Source organism: Agrilus planipennis, unplaced genomic scaffold (genome assembly GCF_000699045.2).
Source record: "Agrilus planipennis isolate EAB-ADULT unplaced genomic scaffold, Apla_2.0 scaffold329, whole genome shotgun sequence".
NCBI lineage: Eukaryota > Metazoa > Arthropoda > Insecta > Coleoptera > Buprestidae > Agrilus > Agrilus planipennis.
The window spans coordinates 200,590-221,496 of record NW_020439029.1 but is presented as its reverse complement, the minus strand read 5'-3'; the positions used below and the strand labels follow the sequence as shown (position 1 = coordinate 221,496).

At 32.1% G+C, this 20,907-nt stretch overlaps 2 protein-coding genes across 2 annotated transcripts in view; both read left to right on the top strand.

Annotated features, from left to right (window-relative positions):
* The first annotated feature begins 382 nt into the window (after nucleotides 1–382).
* On the top strand, nucleotides 383–13,501 carry LOC108742329 (peroxisomal hydratase-dehydrogenase-epimerase-like). Its single transcript, XM_025976487.1, has 12 exons — nucleotides 383–645; nucleotides 2,381–2,546; nucleotides 3,605–3,724; nucleotides 4,689–4,815; nucleotides 5,626–5,732; nucleotides 5,877–6,199; nucleotides 6,603–6,726; nucleotides 9,753–9,890; nucleotides 9,958–10,084; nucleotides 10,166–10,272; nucleotides 11,513–11,841; nucleotides 13,277–13,501. Exons 2-12 carry the CDS (start codon nucleotides 2,451–2,453, stop codon nucleotides 13,404–13,406), a joined length of 1,728 nt encoding a protein of 575 aa, XP_025832272.1. The 5' UTR covers nucleotides 383–645; nucleotides 2,381–2,450; the 3' UTR covers nucleotides 13,407–13,501.
* Nucleotides 13,502–18,361: 4,860 nt separating this feature from the next.
* Nucleotides 18,362–20,907, top strand: part of LOC108742343 — a 13,989-nt gene continuing 11,443 nt past the window's right edge. Inside the window, exon 1 of the mRNA XM_018477525.2 lies at nucleotides 18,362–18,583. Within this exon, the coding sequence (XP_018333027.2) occupies nucleotides 18,449–18,583 (135 nt within the window). The 5' untranslated portion in view covers nucleotides 18,362–18,448. The remainder of the gene's footprint in view (nucleotides 18,584–20,907) is intronic.

Below are 20,907 nucleotides of genomic sequence, written 5' to 3'. Positions count from 1 at the left end.
AGCTATAATACAAGAAATCATTATGGGATGTTAGAAAAGATGTAGAATTATGTGTTCTTGATGTAAAAATTCTAAACATAAATGTACGCTCTTTGGTTTTTATAAAATATATCGTATTCGTATAAACGAACATTAATTAAAATGTATAATCTTATCATATATTAAATGATAATTTTGAAATGTGTTAAGTAATTAATAAAAATAGAATTTCTCTACCTGTGTAAATTAAAAATAACGTCAACCAATTATCCGAACTGTACGTATATATTTTTTATTTTAAATGTAATATACATTTGTAGGTACGGCTGAATATAAACAAGTCCCTTATTAAAAGTTTCGAATTGTTTTATTGCATTATATGTATAAAACCCAAAAGAGGCCCCTTTTGCGTCACAAAAGCAAGGGATCTGAAGAACGCAGCTGATAAAACGAAACCAACAAAACGCTGTCTTGTGCGAAGTATGAAATGAGAAAAAAACGTTGTGCTAGAAAAATTAATCTGACATTTATATAGACACCGTGCTATTTTGATAGTCATGTGTTTAAATTAAGAATAAACGGTATTGACTTATAGGCCTTTTATTCAGTGTTTTACTTCTATTTGAAGAATTGGAGAGATACATAGAGTTCAACACATTACTGAAGGTATGATTTTAGATAGACCACAATACATAATAGATGCGTAAAGCATCTAACTAAACAGCAGCGGCGACTGATGCCTTAAAAAATAGATGAAATGTTGCTAAAAACCGAGAATAAATAAACTTCAAATTGAGTGCAGTATGCCTTCAACTTTCCTCCGAATAAATCAATAATAATATGTACCGGGGTGCGCGTATTAACATTTTCTACTACGATATGACGCAGGCCCAAATCTTAAAATAAAAGCATGGAAGCGAAGTAGAAGATGTCAGACATAAACGCATATCTAACAATTAAAGCGTCGATTTTTTTTTTATTCATTTTGTTGTGAGGAGTTAGAGGTACCTTCAGGAGTGGTTGAGATCTAAAGCAGAGGATAGCACAGGGTCGAGCCGCTTTTAATAAGAAAAAGTCACTTCTGTGCTCCCGAATGGTTAATTTAGAAATTCGAAAACGATTGTTAAAGGTGCATGTTTGGAGCGCGGTGCTGTACGGGTGCGAAACGGTCGGCGCGCCGGAATATCATAAAAATAAATAAATAAATATTACTAACATAATCACCAACCAGACCCCCGCCCCTATCATCATCATCATCATCATCATAAGGTCGTCAGTCTGAAGACTGGTTGGACACGTACCTCCAATCTTTCCTATCCTGAGCTAAACTTCGCATTTCCCTAAAACTAGAACAACCCACATCCTTAACTATTTGCGAACAGTAATTTAACCTTGGTCTACCCCTACCTCTCCTAACTCCTGTTTCTGCCTCTAATATGTCTCTGACTAGACCTTCATGCTAACCTATCCCGTCTATTTCTTATTGACTTCCATAGAGTCCTCTGTTCTCCTATTCTTTCTAATACCTCTTCATTTCTGACCTTTTCTACCCACGTTATCCTCATTATTCGCCTATAACACCACATTTCGAAGGCTTCTAACCTTTTCTTTCTTTTTCGTCGCGCCTACCGTCCATGTTTCGCAGCCGTACAACGCCGCGCTCCAAACATACACATTTAACATTCTTTCTCAATTTCTAAAATATCATAATTCGTTAGCGAGCATAGTAGTGACTTCTTTTTATTAAAGGCAACACGACCCTGCGCTATCCTCTGCCTTATATCCCTATTACTCCTTCCGTCCTGACTTATCTGACTTCCTAGGTATCTAAAATCAGCCACATCTTCTTATTTTTCGTCTTCTATCTTGATATTCGCTCTTTCCGTACTTTTTCTTCCCTTGCATACCAGCATTTATGTTTTACTTTTATTTATTTTCATATCCCTATATCATAAAAAATAAACAAAGAAAATAGCAAGGGCGGCAAATTTAGGCTTCGGCCCGGGTGGTAAAAATCTGCGCTACGCCGCTTCTTATAATATGATATTTCAAAGTAACTTATGAATCAGAAAACAATATTTTGTTTTAATACTCATCTAATTGTCATTATTTTCTCAAAAAATGAAATAAATATTTGGTATCAAATAAATAAAAAATTACTTACCCTATCATTCAGTTGGAACTTTTTGTACGAATATTCTTTCTGCCATCTTTCTCTCGCGTGTTTCTGTAACAAAAGAATTGATAAGCAATTGCAAGTGAATCTTCTCTTATTTTATTTTTGTTGTTGCTGGTGTGTATAGAATCGGTAAATTATATTATTTATAATAAGAGGTGTACGGAAATAGTTAACGATTGTTTTGTAGTTAAAATTTTGCTAAAAACAAACAAACCGTTTTAGATAACGATAAAAAAAGGCAGTGTCTGAAAGCTGGAATTTTTTTTTTAATATTGAAAACAGTTTCTTCATTATGCCTTTCATTAAGGGAAAAGTGGCATTAATTACAGGAGGAGCATCAGGAATTGGACTGGTAACAGCTAAAGAAATGCTTCGAAATGGATTGAAGGCAAGCTTATACTTGATAACGCAGTTTGACTTATTTTCAGTGCCGTCTTTAAGGAGGGGGAGGGACCTAGAGGCACTGGCACTTAGGGCTAAGTAGCTATAATGGGGTTCCATCTTCATACGACTGATTTTTTTAATTAAGTAAATATAAATTGAAATAATATTAAAAATTAAACAGTCTCGTAAATGCTTAAAAGTAATAATAATGATAAAAATAAAATTATAATATGCAAAAATTGTAAAATTTGTTCACTATGAAAAATAGTAAGTAAAGTTGTAAGCGAATAATTTGACTTTTTGTTTTGAGTTCTCGACCTCTATAGAAGCAAATATATACTCGAAAATGTAAATTAAAAAATCCATCTTTTATTTAAATCGGCAAATAAACAAATGAAACAGATAGCTGGTAAGGAAAAACTATTTTTTTCGAATTTCTGGGCTGATTTTTTGTTGTCANATTAAAAAATCCATCTTTTATTTAAATCGGCAAATAAACAAATGAAACAGATAGCTGGTAAGGAAAAACTATTTTTTTCGAATTTCTGGGCTGATTTTTTTTGTTGTCATGATAACGTTATTTACAACAGACTTTTCATTGTATATTATAACTTAAGTGTAAAAATATTATGATCAACATTTTAGCAAATGTTATTTATTTTACGGCAAAAAATTGTTTTTTACCATGGCATAAGCTATCTGGGGTTCGTGGCATCAGCAGTCCCCTGAAATATTTTAGTAATTTTTAGTACACAATAAGCTTATAATTAGTAGAATTAGTTTGTTTGACAAGGGCCCCTAATGAACAATTATCTGTCCCTCCCCCCCTGATTCTAAGTAAATATTTATAAACTTGATGCCACTTATTTTTTTATCATTATGGAGATAAACCGCTCTACAAGCTCGTAATTACGCCAGACTAGGGACAGTTACGCTATTGTTAAAATTATTTGGAGGGATTTTTTTTTAAACGGACCTTTTAGACTTGGGATTAACTTTATACTTAAAACTGGCACTTCTTATTTTGATAACCTACTTTCAAAATATATTTCCTGTATATAGGCGGCAGTATTGGCTGATATTAATCCAAAATTTGGACAAAAAGCAATTCAAGAAATTACAAAAGAATTTGGTGCCAATAAAGTCATATTTAAACAAACTGATGTCGCAAATAAATCCAACGTTAAAGGTTAGCAAAACTTAATTGTACCTGTACTTAAGGACGTTTGGGAGGTATGTCAAAATGCTACGAGACAAATAAAAATTTTGGAGGACGTTCCTCATTCAATTATAAAACTCCTGTAAAAATTACAAATCGATTCACTAAACCGTTAAAAAGTTATTGAAATTTTAACAAATTGTAATTTTACACGTCATTTTATGGAGAATCGTTAACCGAACAGATTAAATTTATTTTTATTAACAGAAAAAAGCTACCAGAAATTTCAAACTTTTATAATAAGTAACTTGAACTCTGGAGAATCACTTTANTTTGTTTTGAGTTCTCGACCTCTATAGAAGCAAATATATACTCGAAAATGTAAATTAAAAAATCCATCTTTTATTTAAATCGGCAAATAAACAAATGAAACAGATAGCTGGTAAGGAAAAACTATTTTTTTCGAATTTCTGGGCTGATTTTTTTTGTTGTCATGATAACGTTATTTACAACAGACTTTTCATTGTATATTATAACTTAAGTGTAAAAATATTATGATCAACATTTTAGCAAATGTTATTTATTTTACGGCAAAAAATTGTTTTTTACCATGGCATAAGCTATCTGGGGTTCGTGGCATCAGCAGTCCCCTGAAATATTTTAGTAATTTTTAGTACACAATAAGCTTATAATTAGTAGAATTAGTTTGTTTGACAAGGGCCCCTAATGAACAATTATCTGTCCCTCCCCCCCTGATTCTAAGTAAATATTTATAAACTTGATGCCACTTATTTTTTTATCATTATGGAGATAAACCGCTCTACAAGCTCGTAATTACGCCAGACTAGGGACAGTTACGCTATTGTTAAAATTATTTGGAGGGATTTTTTTTTAAACGGACCTTTTAGACTTGGGATTAACTTTATACTTAAAACTGGCACTTCTTATTTTGATAACCTACTTTCAAAATATATTTCCTGTATATAGGCGGCAGTATTGGCTGATATTAATCCAAAATTTGGACAAAAAGCAATTCAAGAAATTACAAAAGAATTTGGTGCCAATAAAGTCATATTTAAACAAACTGATGTCGCAAATAAATCCAACGTTAAAGGTTAGCAAAACTTAATTGTACCTGTACTTAAGGACGTTTGGGAGGTATGTCAAAATGCTACGAGACAAATAAAAATTTTGGAGGACGTTCCTCATTCAATTATAAAACTCCTGTAAAAATTACAAATCGATTCACTAAACCGTTAAAAAGTTATTGAAATTTTAACAAATTGTAATTTTACACGTCATTTTATGGAGATTCGTTAACCGAACAGATTAAATTTATTTTTATTAACAGAAAAAAAGCTACCAGAAATTTCAAACTTTTATAATAAGTAACTTGAACTCTGGAGAATCACTTTAGCGTAAGGTTATTCAAATTCACTAAATGGTTATCGAGGAAAAAATGAAAAATTAGCTGAAAATCTCGTTTTTACTTGATAATATAATGATAATATTTATAATTGTCTGAAATAAATGCAATTTTAAAGTTTTAATTATTATTTAAACATATTAAAAAGTTTTACGCTCATTATTAATAGAGATTGAAACTAAATATTTTTTTGTTTCGAAGTTGAAATCAAGGCATATTCATTGCCAAAAGTCAGTTAAAAATTTTCCATATTATTCGTTATTTCTTATTTTATGGTGAAATTCCAAATTTTCTCTCAAACCGTATACTTTTTTTTAGTACAGATAGTATTTATTTACCTCATGATATGCTGCAAAACCTAATTAATCACGAATTTCTAATTTTATGTCTCCGATTGTACCTCCCAAACATCCTTAAATTCGTTTCGAACATTTCTACCTCCTTTGCCTAATATGACTAATTGACAGACTAAATAAAATATTATGCTTTTCTATATAGAAGCATTTGAAGAAACCATTAAAAATTTTGAACAACTGGATATTGTTATTAACAATGCTGGAATAATGAACGATAAAATTTGGGAACAGGAAATTGATATAAACTGCGTAAGTGTCTGATTTTAATTACTCGAGTTAATTACCTAACAGTAAAATAAAATTAATTAGGACAGTTTTCATAAATTATAAATTTCTTAAAGTTGGTTAAGTAATTTTTTTCTGCATGAGGTATTGTATTTTGAACTGTTACAGAAAGGGGTTGTTTACGGTACACTTTTGGCCCTCGAGGAATACATCCCAAAATTTAAAAGCAGTAAAGAAGGAATTGTTGTAAATGTGGCATCAGTTGCAGGCTTAGACCCTTTCGAGTTAACCCCTATTTACAGTGCAACGAAAAGTTTTGTTGTACAATTCAGTCGAGGCATTGCAAGCGACTTTAATTATAAAAGGACAAAGGTGAAAGTTATAACCATATGTCCTGGTTCAACTGACACTCCACTGTCATACCTAAAAGGAAAACTTTTGAATCCAATTTACGAAGAGATGCTGGAAGATTACGATTACTCGAGACAAAAGTGAGTGATCTACAAACTGCATCTAATTTTTTATTTTAACTCAATTATATCAACGTATAAATATTTGAAAATATGCTTCAACAAAAAGAATCCGAACTGATTTCAGTATCACAATATTCCAGATGTTTCGCCCCTCGGTTTGGGGTTTCTTCAACAGTTTTACAATTTACATTTTCAATCATTACGAACTTAAATATTTTTAAATCATAAATTGTAGTGTTCTAATATGCCTTTTAAATTTTTTTTGTTATAATTTTAGTTAACTTACTGAGATTAGGTAAAAAACACATTAAAATAGGGCATGATATGTTGTATAGTATTGTTATAAGAACAAAGTACGTTGACTTCACTCATATGATCATACAAATGTAATAGTAATAGAATTAACATCATATTTCTTTAGTCCAGAATTCCTGGCCGAGGAGATAGTTTCGGCAATCGAAAAAGGAAAAAATGGAACGACTTGGATAATAGAGGAATGTCCCGCAACTAAAATTTACTTCAGAGATCGTTTGGAACTCCAAAAGAAATAAGACCATCCTTAAGTTTTTGTTATTAGTAATAATTAAGTACCTCGTGTTAAAGTTTAAGATACATGAACAGAATGAAAAACAAACTGTACTATTATCTTTTCAATAAAAGTAATAACATACGATAAAACAATGTTTTTCATTTTTTTTTATTCATCAAACAAATGTAACTATTTTAATAATTTTCAAAAATTACGCATTTGTTCCCTTGACGTAGATACATATTATTTTTCCAACTCGAATTTTTCTCTATATTTTTATACGCTATATAAAAAGAATTAAAAAGTTTGGCGGTAAGTCAGAAAGTTTCCATAAATCGAACTTTCTTTAACTCTAATATAATCATGGTTGCATTTTGGAGTTCGAGAATTTGGAAAATAACTGTGTAACTGTGTTTAAAGCACAATGTTGTGAGTTTTATTAATTTATTAATTTCCTAATCGATAAAATTCTTCCATTGAAGAAAAAGGTTTAAGTAACTCGAAGCTTTTGTCATCAAAGAAACCAAATTGTCACTCTATCTACAAACACCAGAGTTTTTGAAAGCAAAACCATTAAATTTGACGTCTAAATTCGAGAAATACGAAGGAAAATTAATATTTGAATAGTTGACTTTACTTTATTGCCCGATTTGTGAATTTTTGGTAAACAATATAATCTTGAAACTTTTGGGTCAGATATGTGAAAATACCGTTTAATTTTTCTGTCAATAACATAACACTCTTGTTTTCTGACATGTCATTGTTAGTTTCTCTAACAATTCTAGGTAACAGTTGTTTGTTTCCAAGAGTTCATCCGATAACGCACCTACTGTTTACTTTGTCAATATAATCTAATTTATCAGTAATAACGAACGAATTACCTTTATCAGATTTTACATAAAAACATTGTTTTTGCTTTTGGAATTTTCGGTTTTAAAGATTTTCATATATGAATTTTTTTTTCCAATAATCATCCTTGCGGTGTAGACAACAACTAATCGTAATTGAACGAATGGCGTAGTCATACAGNAGTGTATAGGTATACAAATGCGATATATTTTTGTACTCAACACATAAAAATTGACCTCATATTTCAAAGATAAGATTGTTCTCAACCATATATAGGTAAACCAAAACGACTCGATTCCCATCGAAGTTGCAGATACGCGAAAAATAATTTGAAAGTTAAGTAAATTTTTTTGTGTTCAAGAAAAATCGTACCTACTCATGTTTTCCGTTAAAGGAAAGGTGGTTTTGGTAACTGGTGGTGCTTCAGGAATAGGCTTGAAAACAATTAAGGAACTGTTCAAAAATGGTTTAAAGGTAATAACAGATGATGAATCTTCTCAATTATTTTATTTCAACACTACCTATTTCCGGAAATCATTAGGGAGCTGGTATAGCCGATTTAAATCCAGATTTGGGAAAAAAAGCAGTCGCTGAAATTGAAAAAGAATTTGGCTCGGGAAAGGTAATCTTTAAAAAAACCGACGTTACCAACAAAGCCAGCTTAAAAGGTAGAGTAATTACTCCTTTGGTGTTGTCTTTATCTACTGTAACATCATGACTAGCCTGACTGATTTTTTTGATCTTTTCCATCAAGTTAGAGTTACATAAGTTCGACTGTGTATATGTCATCATTATAAGATCGTCAGTCCTAAGACTGGTTGGACACGCACCTCCACTTTTTCCTATCCTGAGCTAATCTTTGCATTTCCCTAAAACTAGAACAACCCACATCCTTAACCATTTGCGAATAGTAATCTAATTTAGGTCTACCCATCTACCCCTTCGAACTCCCATTTCTGTCTCTAATATGTCTCTGACTAGACCTTCATGCCTGAGAAGGTGTCCTACTAACCTATCTCGCCTATTTCTTATTTACTTCCATAGAGTTCCCTGTTCTCCTATTCTTTCTAATACCTCTTCATTTCTAACCTTCTCTATCCACGGTATCCTCATCAGTCACCTTTAACACCACATTTCCAACGCTTCTAGCATTTTATTTTCAACTGCGCCCACTGTCAATGTTTCGCACCCGTACAGCGCCGCGCTACATACGAGGGTGGATTGATAAGTTTCCGGCCTGACCAAGAAAAACAAGGTTTTTAAAAATTTTTTTTTTTTATTTCTCAACATAATCTCCTCCAAGGCTGATACATTTCTCATAGCGGTGTTCCAGTCTATTAATGCCATCTCTATAGACNCATAGAAGTGACTTCTTTTTATTGAAAGCGACTCGACCCTGCGCTATCCTCTGCTTTATATCCTTACTACTCCTTCCGTCCTGACTTATCTGACTTCCTAGATACCTAAAATCGGCCACTTCTTCTAATTTTTTGTCTCCTATCTTTATATTCGTTCTTCCCCTATTTGCAGTACCAGTATTTCTGTTTTTATTTTTTTTTGTGTGTACCCAAAGCCATGTGTACCTGAAAATATCATCTAATTTTCTGAAAACTGCTCTAAATTAACCGATTTCTCAAAATCCTTTGACCAAAGCGTAAAGGCTTTAAATTAGAGATGCACCGGATAATCGGGTACCCAGCATTAGCTAGTAAGATTACTGCGGTTAATCATTCATATCTTTGTTCTAGTGGGTTTTCCTTTAAATGCCACCTTTACCAACGCCCGAAACTATAGTAAGTCAAGTCAAAAAAAGTCATTTAAACACTAAACCAATGAAATTTTAATTCTTGGTTAGCGGATTTTCAACGGAAGGGTTGAATTGAAACCATTAAAACGAACCTTATAGTTGCTATATAAAACGCTTAAAGTCTGCAAGGTGCCAAAATCATGGTAATTAGTTACTGTTAATCACAACCAACAAGCGACAAAAATATTACAGTAATAGAATGTCTGTATGTTATGTTCTCAACTTGCCACTAGTGTATAGGTATACAAATGCGATATATTTTTGTACTCAACACATAAAAATTGACCTCATATTTCAAAGATAAGATTGTTCTCAACCATATATAGGTAAACCAAAACGACTCGATTCCCATCGAAGTTGCAGATACGCGAAAAATAATTTGAAAGTTAAGTAAATTTTTTTGTGTTCAAGAAAAATCGTACCTACTCATGTTTTCCGTTAAAGGAAAGGTGGTTTTGGTAACTGGTGGTGCTTCAGGAATAGGCTTGAAAACAATTAAGGAACTGTTCAAAAATGGTTTAAAGGTAATAACAGATGATGAATCTTCTCAATTATTTTATTTCAACACTACCTATTTCCGGAAATCATTAGGGAGCTGGTATAGCCGATTTAAATCCAGATTTGGGAAAAAAAGCAGTCGCTGAAATTGAAAAAGAATTTGGCTCGGGAAAGGTAATCTTTAAAAAAACCGACGTTACCAACAAAGCCAGCTTAAAAGGTAGGTACTCACTTAAGATTTTTTTTATTAATTTTCAAAAAATATAGAGAATTTATTAAATAATATCTATGAACTTTTTAGATGCTTTCGAAGCAACTGTAGAACACTTTAAGCAATTGGATATTGTTATTAATAACGCAGGTATCATGAATGATGCCATTTGGGAAAAAGAAATAGATATTAATTGTGTAAGTGATATACATCCTGTTTTTAAAAAGTAATAAGGTAGAACTCCACTCTTCCTTTTTGAAAATATCGAATCACGTGTTAGGCTGTTTTTCTAAAATTTTTATCACGGTAGTTTTAAATGTTTTATTTATTGAAAATTACGATAATAGTATACTAGGGGATGGAATACTAGAAGTATATAAGGTACACTACCCTACTGGAATACTAGCGAATGAAATGCTTCAAAGCATTCCCTTTCGGATTTGAATTCCCAGAAGAGAATGAAGTATTTTCTTCCCGTAAATTATAATCCTGGTAATCAACAGGACATGTTTTGAATGCAGTTATAATAATTTAATGAATTTTTAACGTAAACGTTGTTGATTGGTGTCTCTAAATTGACATTTGTTTATAAGAAGGCGATGTAAACTACCCTTGAGAATTGGTGGTTACGCGTAAGTCATAATTAACTGGATATACTTACGACGTACGGTCTACATTATTTGCTTATTGTAAAGTAAGGCTATATGAAAGAGAATACGTGCCGTATGTCGATGAATAATTGGTACACAGGTAATCTTATAAAAGTACGATAATATTTATTTATATATTATTATCAGTAATGCAACCGTATCATACAAAATTTATTGAGGTATGTAATTAGTTAATTACGTAACATTTTGCATGATACAAATAAATTAATAAAAATAAAGATATTGTAATACTTTTATAACTTATCTACCTACCATAAAATTATTTTTGCCAGTAATTCATAAACTACTTAACAATATTTAATGGAACTTTCACCACTTACTGTAAATACAAATGATACTGAGTAAGGGAGAATCTAAAAAGCATTCGCAAAACCCTACTACTAAAGCTCTGTAACACTAGGTTACCTAAACTATTAAAGATTCTTCAAAAATTGGTTTTTACCTTATTACTATTTATTTTTAACATAAATCTATTAAAAGTTGCTGTCTTATTGATGAAATATCCCTATGATGAATCATGGTGTCGTAAAAAGGATCAAGGTGGCATCAAAAGTATTTGATGTTTCGTCTCCTATCACAAGGGACATGTTCAGGAACTTCACGTTGTTTCCAACATTGTTGCTGAACTGAAGACGTTCCTTCTAATAGAAGACGAAACATGAAATACTTTTGATGTCACCATGATCCTTCATAGGGATTTCACCAACAAGGAGGCACGGTTAGAATCCAGAAATCCATTTTCTTCATAAACCTATTACGCTTTTAGAAGGGTCTTGTATATGGAACGCTGTTCGCACTCGAGGAGTACCTTCCGAAGTACAAAAAAGGCGAAGAAGGTGTTATTGTCAATATATCGTCCTGTGCTGGCATAGATCCTTTAGATACGTTTCCTGCTTACTGCGGAACAAAAGCTTTTGTCCTTAGCTTCAGTCGAAGTATCGGAAACGAAACACATTACAAGAGGACAAACGTTAAAGTTGTCACCGTATGTCCTGGGCCCACAGACACGCCACTACTGCAGTTGGAAGGCAAAATTATAAACCCAGATTTGTCAGATCATCTACATGGCCTACTTCAAAATACTGTTATGCAGTCGTAAGCATTGTTTCCGATATACACTGATCGAGAAAGATATTTATAAAAGTTTGAAATCTAAGGGAGAAATAAGACTTGACTTCTGTAGCGCCTTCTGTTCTCCTACTATTTCTAATACCTCCTCATTTCTACCCTTTTCTATCCATGGTATTTTTATTATTCGGGCTTCAGACATACACCTTTAACAACCTTTTTCAACCTTGCACTAATCCTTTGTTTTATATCTTTATTGCTCCTTTACAATGACTTCCTAGGTAGCGAAAACGAGCAACTTCTTCTAATTTTTCATCTCCTATCTTTATATTCATTCTTTCCCAACATTTCGTTCCCTTACATACAAATATTTTTGTTTTACTTTTACTTATTTTCACATCATACTGTTTTGTCAGTACCGTTTCCATTTTATTTAAGGCTATCTCTAACTCTATTCTCCATTTCATCCCTTAGTTTGGATAATAGTAAGTAAAGTTCAAGACAATTAAGGGTTAAAAGGTTTCTATTTATGAAGAACCAACACCGACGTTTCGCCTCTATTTGGGAGACTTTCTCAAAGCGAAACGTCGGTGTTGGTTCTTCATAAATAGTAACCTTTCAACCCTTAATTGCCTTGAACTTCACCTAATATTAAATCTTAATCCTTGTTGCTAGATTCTATTACTGCTATATCATTTGCATACTAATCATTTGCCCCTGTACATCTATCCCTAAAGTTATCCTATCTTTAATGATGATTCTCCCATCTTCGATATATAGATTAAAAAGTAGCGATGACAGTGTGCATCTCCCTTCTAACTCCCTTCGTAATATTTACTCACTTACCATGCCTGGTACTTCTAATAAATTACTGTATTTAGTGGGTGGTTTAGCGAGACTGTCTATGGCGTGCAGATGAGATCAAACATGATTGAACGTTTAGTATTACTTTCAGTAAATTACTGATCTAGAACTTAATCCGTTCTTATCAATTTCTTTTGCTTCTCGTTTACGTTATTCTCTCGCAATTATAATTCCATTTTTCTAATTGAATTTCAGCCCTATATAAAATTCTTTCTCAATCGGTACAATTTGAACACGAAAAGTTATGCCAAAATAAAGTCATAAAGTCTAATAGAGAAAGTCAAATTTGATAAACTAGATAAAAACGTAAACACTTTCTTATTTTATTTATATAAACTAGACTATCTACTTATCTGTTAAAAATTAATGTTAACCTATAACGACAGCATCCAAAAAATAAATTCAACACACTGCTGCAAATAGCAGTCGTTATCAAAAATAACAAAACTGATAACTCAGTAAATTTGGAATAACTAACAAACAGAAATAAATAGAAGTCCTTGGACAAAATTTGTTTTCAGTTGATTATAAAATACAAATTAAAAGTTACGTCAAGAACAATTCGGAAATTTAATAATAAAATTTTATTATCTTCCAGTACTGAAGACCTAGCGAAAGGAATAGTTTCGGCTATTGTTAAAGGAAAAAATGGATCGGTCTGGCTAATAGAAAATGCTCCACCTACTGAACTGCATTTCAGTGATCGATTTGAACTTCAAAGGAAATAGTATCACTTGTAGCAATTAATGTTACTTTTCGGATATTATAATATGTCTACGTATATGTATCAAACACTTTCATAATAAATAAAATTTGACTATAATTTTTGTTGTTTCAAAGTTTAAATACTCCTGTATTCCTATCTGTTAAAAATATAGTATGATCCTAAATAATAAACCTTCAAATATGCCATTCGTGAGGGTCATTCTGAATGAATAACAAATAAAAATACAAATAGGATGGACAAATGCCTCTTCCATATTATCCTTTCAGTTGAAGATTAGCGTAAGTTATTGTGGAGTATACTTTTTTGCAAGTCATGGAATGATCCCAGACATATTTCAAGACATTGGAGGGTTGTAAGGTGGTACGGATAATTAGGTAGTCAAAATTTTTCCTAAAATCTTTTTACGTTTAATATAAATGGTGCCCACCTACATATTTACTTACTCTTTTCTTTATAAGGTTTGGTGGGAAAAACAAGGTGGTTAAGGGACGAAAACAATTGTAAGAAAATTAGACGAAGTTACAATCCAAAGCCGACCCTGGGCGTGAATTGGTAACGTACAAGGAAATTGCGATAACAATTACTAATTAGCCACATCTATGGAGAATGTTTAACAGTGACGGTTGTAGAACGACTAATAATGTAAATATCAAGGGCCTACTTACTTCGCTACTACCTATAATAATGTTTAGACGCCCGCTAATAAATTAATTAATTAAATAGCTCGAATGTAGCGTTGCAATGTTATATTTCCCTGCATGATCCCACCAGCGCCGCACTGGCCCTTGCCTGAACTTTCAAATACATATTATTCTCGAAAATAGTGTCCACCTACATATCTACTTATAATATTTTCTTTGTACTATTTTCCATAGTCAAATGTTTTATTTGACTGTCTTAACGGTTATATCAGCACGCAATTACCGATAATAAAAGCATAAAGAAAAATACGTTGCAAACCAACTACGTAATTTATTACCATACCACAAAAGTATTGCTAGATACTGCTGCAATTTAAAAAATTCAAAAACATCGAAAATATTTTGTAACTTATGCCTAAAAATAATTTAAACATAACTTATCATATATATGCAAAAAGGACTCAATTTGTTTCATATTTATGTAAGTATATGACTGCTGCACGTGTGTGAAAATAAAAAAGTGAAACTTTGTATCTACAAGGACATTATTATCATGTTTTCGATTGAAGGAAAAGTCGTTTTGGTTACTGGTGGTGCTTCAGGAATAGGTTTAATAACGATTAAAGAACTATTTAAAAATGGTTTAAGGGTAACAACTGCTGTAATACTTATTATTATATATTTCAAAATTATTTTCGGANGTTTTTCATAACAGGAAAAAAATACTTATCATATCGCAACAGTAATTGAAATTCAATAAATCATATCGGCAGCATCGTATGATCTAAATGAAATTAAAACAAACAATCATACACTCTTCAACTGTTAATAGAAAATATTACAAAAGCACCATACACATTGATTGAAATCAATATACTTTATATTAATAATAAAATAATAATTTAGAAATAGACGAGTCCCTAACTATATGTACGAGAAATAAATAGACTCGCTAGAAAATTCGTTACAACATGTATGCCACTCTAGTACCTCACAGATAACTGGCAAGACTATTAGCCAAAAATTTCGCAGAAAAGTTTCCACAATTTTCTTTCACGGTAATTCTGGGTTAGAACTGACAAGCTGACAGTAACCACTTAACAAATTTCATGTACTTTCCCATGTTGAAAGCCACTAAACCAAATTCCTCATAGTATTGTATTAAAAATACAGAATCAGAGTCAGTGTAAATAATTGGTCCCAGGTCAAGACAAGTCAAGCGCTTGTTAAGGGTTTACCCTTATTACTTATTTTTACCAATATTCACCACTACATTTTCAGAAAGGTCTAGTTTATGGTACCCTTCTCGCACTTGAAGAGTACCTACCGAAATACAAAAAGGATAAAGAAGGTGTAATTGTTAATATATCATCTGCAGCTGGAATAGATCCGATAGATGTGTTTCCAGTTTACTGTGGAACAAAAGCTTTTGTTCTCAATTTCAGTAGAACTATTGGAAACGAAATTAATTACAAGAGGACAAATGTTAAAGTTATTACCATATGTCCTGGAGCTACAGACACGCCACTACTGCAGTTAGAAGGAAGAACTATGAATCCAGTTTCCAAACATTATCTACAAGAATCACGTAAAAATTCCAATATTCAAGCGTAAGCATTGCTTCCGATACTTTGATTTAAAGTTGCAATTCTAAGGGTGAAATAAAGATACAACAAACTGAAAACACTATCTATTTAGCCATAAAGAGTAGTAGAATATTCTTTTCAGTTGTGGGGATTATAAGTTTATTTGCTTCGGATTACAATAATTTTAGTCACTGATTGTTCTCGTCCTTTTTCACACACACCATCACCTTGCCAAGCCGGATTAGTAATTAGTAATTTTTTCCCGCAACAAGGACCTCGTCATCCTTCGTATTTTCTCGTGTGCCCCCTATCGGCATATGCGTTTGGCTATTGTTTTTTCCACGGGATGCTGACCGTTGTTTCTCATTTATTCTCACACAAGGGGCTGATAATAAACCACTTCGTCTTGTAGAGAGGGAGGGGGTCTGAAGTACATGCGGAGGGGGGGGGGGTTGATGCCCAGTTTTACGTTTAGATATAAATCGGTACAATTTAAATACAAAAGTTGCTACATAACGTCAAATACATGTTACTATAAGTTGGTAAAAACGTAAATATTAATCACACGAAAAATGAAAACGTAAAATAGACTATCTACTTATCTATTAAACGTTAACGTTAATAACTTCTAGGAACAATATTGCATAATTGTTCAATAACTGTTACTACTCATTCTAAAACAGTAAGTTTGCATTCCTTTTTCAAAAACGTCAAAAGCATGATTTGCAAATTCATTGCTTTTTGTATTTCTAATCTCACAATCAGTGCTACACAAAGATGCAAGCATGTTTGTAAATACTCATAAAGATATTTCAGAACGTATTACTTTACACATTAACCTCTTTACAAATTTAGCTTGTTTACGAAAATGTAAATTTAATACATTAAATGTTTATATGTGTATCGTTTGATGACTTTTTACTTTTTACGTCACCTTCCTTTGAATAATAAATACAAAATAATTATCTGACAAGTGCGTTATTACATAAGTTTTATTCACTGAAACTGAAAAATGCACTTGTCATTAAATTTACAATGATTTGATCGATTTAAACAATTTTAGATGCAAAGTTTTAGTTCTGAAATTGCCTATAAATGTGCATAATTTTTTGTTTTCCTTTTCAGTCCTGAAGTCCTAGCGAAAGGAATAGTTTCGGCTATTGTTAAAGGAAAAAATGGATCAGCATGGGTAGTAGAAAATTGTCCAGCTACTGAACTGCATTTTAGAAACCGATTTGAACTCCAAAAGATGTAATAATTATTATAAAATTTACTGTAATTTTACTATAATATTATTGTATCTTGCATCAATGTATTAAATATGATCGTAGTGTGAATATAATTTACCTCTTTCTTGATTGTTTTATTAAAGGAAGCACAATAATTATTCGTTTTATGAATAAATGTTCGTATTTTGTCTTTTAACAGATATGGACCGAGTACCCCATTTGGATCTGGTACCCAGCGGATAATGATGCCGCGTAATTATACAAATGAAAAACTAACATCAGCAATTTTAATTTAATAAGTACCTATAACAAGCAATCTGCCTAATGAAAATTGGTAATTAAGATTGTATTGCAAACTTTTGGGGTTTATAAACTCAACCCTCTTGTTGGAAATCCGCCAACGAAGAATTGAAATTTAATTTTTTCTTTGTTTAAACGACTTTTTCAATGGGACTTAATGTAGCTAGAGACGTTAGTTGGGGTGGTATTTAATGGAAAGCGCATTAAAACAGAACAGCCCAATCTCCCCAACCTCTTTACCTATCCCCCCACTCAACCCTCCCCCCCTCCCCAAACTTCTCCCATCTTCTCCCGGTAGTTGAACCACCACCTCGAGAAGGGTTTTTATTCGGTAGGCGCTCCCACCAGAAGTGAATCCGACACTACCCCCCTTGGGGGTGTCTTTAGAAGATTTCCCCTATAACTTTCTCAATATTTTTATGTATTTTTCATTAGTTTTACCTTTGAATATTGTTTAAGAATGACTATGAATGTATAAAAATTGGCATATTTATTAACTTTGAACCCCCATAACTTTTTATGGGGGTGAGACCGCCACGAACTTTTTATGGTACAGTGGTGGGGGAGACCTCCTCTTTCGATCCCCCCACCCCAACCCGCGAAAGGGTTGGGGGCCATCATCTAGACCAGTGTTTCCCAACCTTTTTTTCCTCGCGAACCAAAAAAAAGGTCCGAAAAAATTTGACGAACCCCCTATGTAGTCGTTAATGACAGGTAAAAAGAAGCAAAAATTTTAGTAAAGAAGTATTTCAAATACAATTATTGTATTGAAATACAAGCTAGAAAAGTATTTTGTATTTCAAGTACAAGAGACCTTAGTACCTATTTTGTATTTTGTACTTCAGATACATAAAATATAATATTTTACCCACCCCTGGCTGTAGATATAAATGAGCTNATAAACAGTTATTAAAAAATATTAAAGATTCCTGTTTGTGACTTTCATCAATATAAATATATTCATACATTGACAAACTAAGGGTTTAGTTTTTTTGGCAATCTTCAGCTTTTGAATTATACTGCTAAAAAGAATAATTTTCCCGATAAAATAATGCCTTGCATATTCTAATTATTTAGCGATGAACTCTAATAAGTACATATCATTGAAACTATAACATTTCCAAAAGCTTCAAATAAATATTTATTCGATTATCCACAAGAGATAACAGCAACTATTACATAAAATTTTACGCGAGTACATATAGCTTCGTTCGCGTGTCAGTGTTATAGTAGCATCATAGGTAAGTGAATGAAGTGATTTTATCGACAGTGAACATTCTCTAAAAAATGTCAGTAACAAATAATAAAGTTGCCCTAGTAACCGGAGGGGCTGATGGAATTGGGCTTGAATTCGTTAAATCGTTGCTCAAAAATGGAATAAAGGTATTGTATATTTGTGCAATAAATTATTCGCTTTTTTATTTAAAGATATGATATTAATCCCAGTTTATTAATTAAAAAAAAAATTATTNGTTAAAAATCGTCATTTTTAAATAATATTTAATTGTCAAAGAACTGACACCAATAATATTTAAATATTAACAAGATAAAAAATGTCTAATGATTAATAATGGAAGCTACTTAAAATCTTCAACTTTGTTTTATATGTTACCTATAGTCAGAGGCCGAAATGTAGGTTTGACCAACGCCGTTTTAGGCAAATCCCGAAATGAAAAATGAAGATTAAGATTATCTTAATCTGATGTAACCTAACCTAACCTAATCCTTAAGGGGTATATAAGAAAAACAATTTTCATAAATGTATATTTAAATTTATCTATTTGTTTTAAGATAATTTTATATCTAATAATAATCATAATAATTTCTTTTTATTTTTTATCGTTTACTTACACCTCTTGAAGTTTGAATTTTGGATAGTTAACGTTAGTTTCATTTGAAATTTATTCTTGGAATGTCGAATATAGTTATCAGAGCCGGACTGAAGATTTTGGCCAGCGATGTGGCCATTTGGTTACATCGCTGGCTTAGAAGGGAAAGTGCACAAATTTTAACAGCACTCGTTTTTAAATAAATTTAAGAAGTTAGGAGGAAATTTGCGTTTGTCTTTGCCTCGGTTTTGTTCTTGTTTTAAAAATTTTTTATTTTTTGAAAATTTTATAAAGTTTATGGTACCCTTCTCGCACTTGAAGAGTACCTACCGAAATACAAAAAGGATAAAGAAGGTGTAATTGTTAATATATCATCTGCAGCTGGAATAGATCCGATAGATGTGTTTCCAGTTTACTGTGGAACAAAAGCTTTTGTTCTCAATTTCAGTAGAACTATTGGAAACGAAATTAATTACAAGAGGACAAATGTTAAAGTTATTACCATATGTCCTGGAGCTACAGACACGCCACTACTGCAGTTAGAAGGAAGAACTATGAATCCAGTTTCCAAACATTATCTACAAGAATCACGTAAAAATTCCAATATTCAAGCGTAAGCATTGCTTCCGATACTTTGATTTAAAGTTGCAATTCTAAGGGTGAAATAAAGATACAACAAACTGAAAACACTATCTATTTAGCCATAAAGAGTAGTAGAATATTCTTTTCAGTTGTGGGGATTATAAGTTTATTTGCTTCGGATTACAATAATTTTAGTCACTGATTGTTCTCGTCCTTTTTCACACACACCATCACCTTGCCAAGCCGGATTAGTAATTAGTAATTTTTTCCCGCAACAAGGACCTCGTCATCCTTCGTATTTTCTCGTGTGCCCCCTATCGGCATATGCGTTTGGCTATTGTTTTTTCCACGGGATGCTGACCGTTGTTTCTCATTTATTCTCACACAAGGGGCTGATAATAAACCACTTCGTCTTGTAGAGAGGGAGGGGGTCTGAAGTACATGCGGAGGGGGGGGGGGTTGATGCCCAGTTTTACGTTTAGATATAAATCGGTACAATTTAAATACAAAAGTTGCTACATAACGTCAAATACATGTTACTATAAGTTGGTAAAAACGTAAATATTAATCACACGAAAAATGAAAACGTAAAATAGACTATCTACTTATCTATTAAACGTTAACGTTAATAACTTCTAGGAACAATATTGCATAATTGTTCAATAACTGTTACTACTCATTCTAAAACAGTAAGTTTGCATTCCTTTTTCAAAAACGTCAAAAGCATGATTTGCAAATTCATTGCTTTTTGTATTTCTAATCTCACAATCAGTGCTACACAAAGATGCAAGCATGTTTGTAAATACTCATAAAGATATTTCAGAACGTATTACTTTACACATTAACCTCTTTACAAATTTAGCTTGTTTACGAAAATGTAAATTTAATACATTAAATGTTTATATGTGTATCGTTTGATGACTTTTTACTTTTTACGTCACCTTCCTTTGAATAATAAATACAAAATAATTATCTGACAAGTGCGTTATTACATAAGTTTTATTCACTGAAACTGAAAAATGCACTTGTCATTAAATTTACAATGATTTGATCGATTTAAACAATTTTAGATGCAAAGTTTTAGTTCTGAAATTGCCTATAAATGTGCATAATTTTTTGTTTTCCTTTTCAGTCCTGAAGTCCTAGCGAAAGGAATAGTTTCGGCTATTGTTAAAGGAAAAAATGGATCAGCATGGGTAGTAGAAAATTGTCCAGCTACTGAACTGCATTTTAGAAACCGATTTGAACTCCAAAAGATGTAATAATTATTATAAAATTTACTGTAATTTTACTATAATATTATTGTATCTTGCATCAATGTATTAAATATGGATG